At 36.2% G+C, this 5605-nt stretch overlaps 1 protein-coding gene across 1 annotated transcript; it reads right to left on the bottom strand.

Annotated features, from left to right (window-relative positions):
* Positions 1–2556: 2556 nt before the first annotated feature.
* Positions 2557–3294, bottom strand: LOC103308021. The gene has a single exon (XM_008180626.1). The coding sequence runs from the start codon at positions 3292–3294 to the stop codon at positions 2557–2559; it is 738 nt and encodes a 245-aa protein (XP_008178848.1).
* Between the last annotated feature and the right edge of the window lie 2311 nt (positions 3295–5605).

Below are 5605 nucleotides of genomic sequence, written 5' to 3'. Positions count from 1 at the left end.
ATAAGTAAGTCAAATTAAATTTTTATGAGCGTTTGAAGGTCAAATTTTTACAACATTTGGATATTCACTCGACTTCTCATTTAGCGATTTTCTTATTTTGTTGTAATTCAAAAATGAATAACCATAGATTCTTGAAATGTATATCATATGTTTATTTTATCAATTCCTATACCTACTTGGTAAAATTTTCAAAATATTTTAACGTGTTTTGAGCTGTTTACGGGTAATCTAAAAATTGTTTTCTAAACATTTCAACAACATGTTATTTGTTAGACCAAAAAGCATCAAAGTTAATTACAAAGCTGTGTATAAATACATAAGCACAATTTTTTTTTATATATATTTTAATTTTAATTTTCGACAATATTTATCAAATTTAATATTTAAAAATGATTTTGTAGTTATAAAAGTATATACTGTAGTGACCTACTATAAGGCAGAGCGATATCCACTTACCCACCTTTTTTCCTTATTTTTTTTAGTTTTTACCACGTTTTTGAAAATAACTTAAATTTTTTATTTCTACCCTCCCTCCCCCCCCAAAAAAAAAAATTTAAAAAAATACTAGATTAATTTTCCTATCAGCAAAAAGATGCTGAGGTAGAAAATCAGACGCCAACATTGTTTTGCTCCGATCAGAATCTTAAAAAATAACTTAAATAAGAAAATAATAAACTAGAAGCTAATAAGCTATGTATGTTATTAACTTCAAACGTTTTAAGAATGAACTGTCTTTGTACCTGTATATAAATGTTAAATAAATAATAAACATAATTTAATTTAACGCAATTTTTTTCATAAAATATTGGGTGGGTGGGTGGGTGGTTAGAATAAAATCTTTGCTCCTTGTTTGAAAATAGTTCGCCTCGCCACTGCCCGAGACAGCACTACTCGGCTACACGATCCAAGAAAACGACGGTTCGAAAGATTCATCAATAGCTCAGTACGAATCCAGTGTATCAGCCTGCAGTTATGCGCAGTCGGGTGGCGACGCACTGCCCTTGGAGTTGGTGACTGTCGACCCAACTCCGACTTCTGAGGACGGACCTCTCGACGACGTAGTGATGCCTGCTGCAGAAGACGTATTATGTGCAGACATTGAGCAGCTGGCCAAGGAATTAGCTGTGATAGATAGTAGCGATGAGCTGATCGGCAAGGTGAACCCTGCAGCAGAACGCGAAAAACGGGTTTCTCCACGTAAAAAATCGACGTGGAAAAGTGTAAAGCGCGTTTTTCGCGTGTTGGTCTGTTGCGGGTGTAAAACCACCCGAACCTAATATTCTAGAACAGCCCACTTGGGCCGAAGACGACGGACAGGATGACGGCGACACAAATGGGGGAAGATACGGGAAAGAGCACGGAAGGTGCGCGGCGGTAAGTCACCCGCGCACGTTCTCCGACCACCCGCAGCGCGATGGGTTCGCGGGCGTAGCGCGCTCGGCCGTAGTTGACGCGCGAGACCCTTTGGTGGTTTGGCGAGTGCCCGACTGCAGTTACGGTCACGTGGAGCGCGGACGACAACGACGACGATGTGGCTGCTATAGCATAGGTACGGGCGCGGGCAAAGATTCCGCCCCGACGGTACCAACGATGACGAAGGTGATGGTGACTCGTTCTGGCGGCAACGGCGGAGACTTTGGCACGGGGTGAGTGGTGTAGAGATTATATGTTGTTAGGAACACGGACGTGAGCGGCGCCGGACCCGAGGGAATTTAGACTAGTTAGGTTATGTTAGGTTAGTTAACTGTTTCATGGTCCGGTGGCGGACGAAGACGCGGCGGAAGGGACGACGCCAGGGCGAAAATTACCGGTAGTTAAGGATCCGATGACTCTCGCCTTTTCGTCCCGCGGTAATCCCAAATTGGCCGCGTCGCAGACTGTTCCGCAGCACAAAATCTCTGTTCACTCTCTCTGCGTGTCTATTGGTCTTCGCCGTCTGTCGTCAGAGTCGTCACCGTCAACCGTCGACGTGCACGACATCGTGCTCTATAACCGCCGCTCGTCGCTGTCAACCGTAGTCGATCCCGTGGCCGTCTCGGTCTGGCCTTGCTAGCTGGGCAAGGTCGTCACGCGTCCGAGGAAACGCGCCCGTGACACTCCTCAACCTGGGGGACCGGTCGTGGGAACGTGCAGAGGTGACCAGTGGCCACATCATTGCATATCCGCACCAAATCGCCATCTCGTATCCTCCCCTCCTAATTTATTGTGTCTCCTGTCCGTCGTATTTTTTTCCCCCATTAAATTTTCTTTACTTATTTCAAATAATATTCACTTTATATTTACTTAATATTTACTTTCGACTTTTTCTTTTTTGTTCTACCTTTTTTTTTGAACATACAAAATTGTATAATAACGGCAACTGTTTCCGAAATTGTTTCCGTTTTTTAAATTATATTCAATACTAGCCGATCCCGTGCACTTCGTTGCCCATTAAAATTACCAACTCTAAATGAATTATATTAATTTTATTAATCTCGATATTAATTAATTAATTATTATCCTTGCCTAACCTAAAATGGATTACCCAATATTCGTGCACAGTTTTACACTTGCCATCTACAGAAGTGCTTTTGGATATACAATATTTTTCGTTTTACCGTCTGGTGCGTACACAAATAAATCAGCCGGTCTTCCGACGCGGGAGCAGGCAACATACAGCTGTCCATGTGAGAAGCATGGATTTTCCAAATTCAGTCCACACACTTGTAGCGATTGGCCCTGTGCTATGTTGATGGTCATTGCAAAAGCGATTCGCACCGGATACTGCAAACGTTTGAATGTGAAGGGCAAATCTGTAGGAACCATTGGGATTCGAGGCAACATTACATTTTCGCTTTTAAACTTTCCGTTTAAAATTGTAGCTTCGATAATGTTGTTCATCAATTTCTTTACCGAAAGCCTGGTACCATTACAGAGTCGTGGTGGATTGATGTTTCGTAGAAGAATGATGGGAACGCCAATTTTTAACGATAGAACGTGCGGTGGCATGCCTGGCAAATCAAGCGAATTTAAGAACTCAGTTGGATAATTGACTACTTCGTCTTGATTCGTTACAGTATCTATGGACTTGTAAGTTGTCAAATCGCCTGGAATTTTGTTTTGAATTCTGAAATTGATTGCATTCACATCGATGTTTTTGGCTGCTAATATGGCCCAGGCACCGAGCCACTGAAGATTTCTGTAATTTTGTGGCAGATTCGGGAAGACTTTGGCAATTAACTCATCTGCGGTAGCCGTGATCCTACAGAAATCGGCCCGCAATGTGATGCATTGTGTTGATTGATCGATGGCCATTTTTCCATTACCCATATTCAACACTCATGGTAACCATAGTAACTTTGGTAACCTTAGTAACCATGGTAACATGGACACACACACTGACACACATACATTCATTTTTATATATATAGATTATATTACATATAATTCATATTGTTTTTGTTTGATAAATAAAGAAATGTTGTGAACACAAAAAACTATTGTTGCTTTTTTTCGTTTTGTCGAGTGTATATAAACCAATTTTTACAAATTTAACGACTATATAATTATTTATTTGAGTTGTAATATATCCTAATCTGAACAAATCTTAAACAGGTATCTATTACTGTACTTGGAAACCACTTTTCGACGGTATGTGTGCTTTAACAGTTGTACAATAATATAATTATAGACAAAACCGCACAATAGGTGGTACGGCCTTTACCGAGTACCGAGTGGAAAGTGTAATACATATTTTACGTAGCACGCAGGTATATAACATAATGCTATGAATAAAGCGTCTACTTGATGTGACAATAATAAGTGTGTATAAGTATAATCATTAAATCATTCATTGGTTATAGTAGTATTATACTTGTACACTCATTGGTTATTGGTATATATTATTGTTTTTGATAAAAATTGCGAATATATTATGATTATATAGATCGGTATTAGGTAGGTACTTGAAAATAAATTATTTATTTATTTAATTATTTTTTTTGTTTTTTATATCTTTTTCTTTGGTTTTCTGCAGCAGGTTCCTTTCGTCTTGCATCCTTTTAATAATTTATTCAATACAAACACTATATAGTTTTCTTCAATAATATGACAAAATGATTGGAACCAAATACAATATTATCGATAAAATCGATAAAATCGCACATAGCTTAATCCTAATTTATTTATTTTTGAATACATATTATAAGGTTTTAGATTAAACTTCGTGTCAACTAAACGATTAAATCAAGGATTATTATATGGAATGCATATTTAACGAAATATTTAGTTAAAATTAGATATTTTATAATATAGGTTGAAATAATAAAACATTATCTTTTGTTATCTAAACATAATGTATATATATATATATATAATTATAATGTGTCACTCAAGTCCACCTATCGATATGATTATTTTATGACATTTGAGTTTATTGTCATTTTTTGTTCTGATTCTGTATAATGTACGTACCTATTAAAAGAGATCATAAATAACTAAAGAAAAAAGCTACTTCTAAATATTGTTTACTTTCTTGGTTAGGTATATTATATAGCATAATAAGATGGTAACTATTATTTAAAAAACAAATAGCTTTAAAGGAATAATCTAAAAATATCATATTGTGATTACTAAGACAGAGAAGTTATAGGATTTGCATGTTTTATTCTGGGCCTCTATTTTATAGCAAACCAAGATATAAATATAAATCATAGGCCCCCCAGTTGAAATCTTTTTTTTGCATATTTTAAAGATTTAAAAGAAAGTTGCATATTTCGTTATTTTGTGCATATTTCATGCATATTCTACATAAAAACTTAGAAAATTAAAATCTAGCGGCCCATATAGAGAGCAAAAAAATTCTAAACCGTCATTCTATACTAAGATAAAAAAGGTTCTCGGGCCGGATGCGGGCCGCCAGTTGCCCACCTCTGTATTATAATAGAAACTATTCTAGTTTTAGAAAAAACTCTGGGTTTGCAATAATATTAAAAATTTTAAAAATTTTGAATGGAGAAAGTTCATCGATGGATGGTTTACCAGAAGACCTAACGGGAAATGATTTAACATTTTATAAATATGCACCAGTAACATCAACAGACGTCGAAAGAAGTTTTTCTCGGTATAAAACCATACTGGCCGACAATCGGCGATCATTCGACGTAGAAAATATTTAAAACAAAATTAATTGTGCAATACAATGATTTTTATATTTCTTTTATATCTAATTTTTTTATTTTACTATAATATAATTCAATTTTATTGTGCATATTATCTTGCATATTTAATGAATTTGAATGCATATTTTCAATTTTTTATGTGCATATATTTGCATGCATATTTTTCCAATTTTACCTCCTATAACTTCTCTGCCCTAGTGATCACCATTAAGTTGTGGAAAGGTCTTTAAAAAGTTCACTTTCTTCCTAATTTTTTTGATATCTGGGAAAATGAAAAAAAAAAATTTTTATTATTTCCAGGTGGCTATCAGAAGTTAGAATGAATTAAAATATTATGCTTAAACAAAATGTAGAATGTTCGTGTTCTGCGTTGTGTTGTACCAGAGGGCAGAGACTAAGAAACATCCAGGTAGAATTTCTCAGAAATACCATACCGATGGGGAGGG

This window comes from Acyrthosiphon pisum, chromosome A1 (assembly GCF_005508785.2).
Source record: "Acyrthosiphon pisum isolate AL4f chromosome A1, pea_aphid_22Mar2018_4r6ur, whole genome shotgun sequence".
NCBI lineage: Eukaryota > Metazoa > Arthropoda > Insecta > Hemiptera > Aphididae > Acyrthosiphon > Acyrthosiphon pisum.
Note: the sequence above shows the minus strand (reverse complement) of the source record. Positions and strands in the feature narration are given on the sequence as shown.

Bases quoted from the DNA above. Each gene is read 5' to 3' on its own strand.
- LOC103308021 (XM_008180626.1), bottom strand. From the start codon at position 3,294: ATGGCCATCGATCAATCAACACAATGCATCACATTGCGGGCCGATTTC.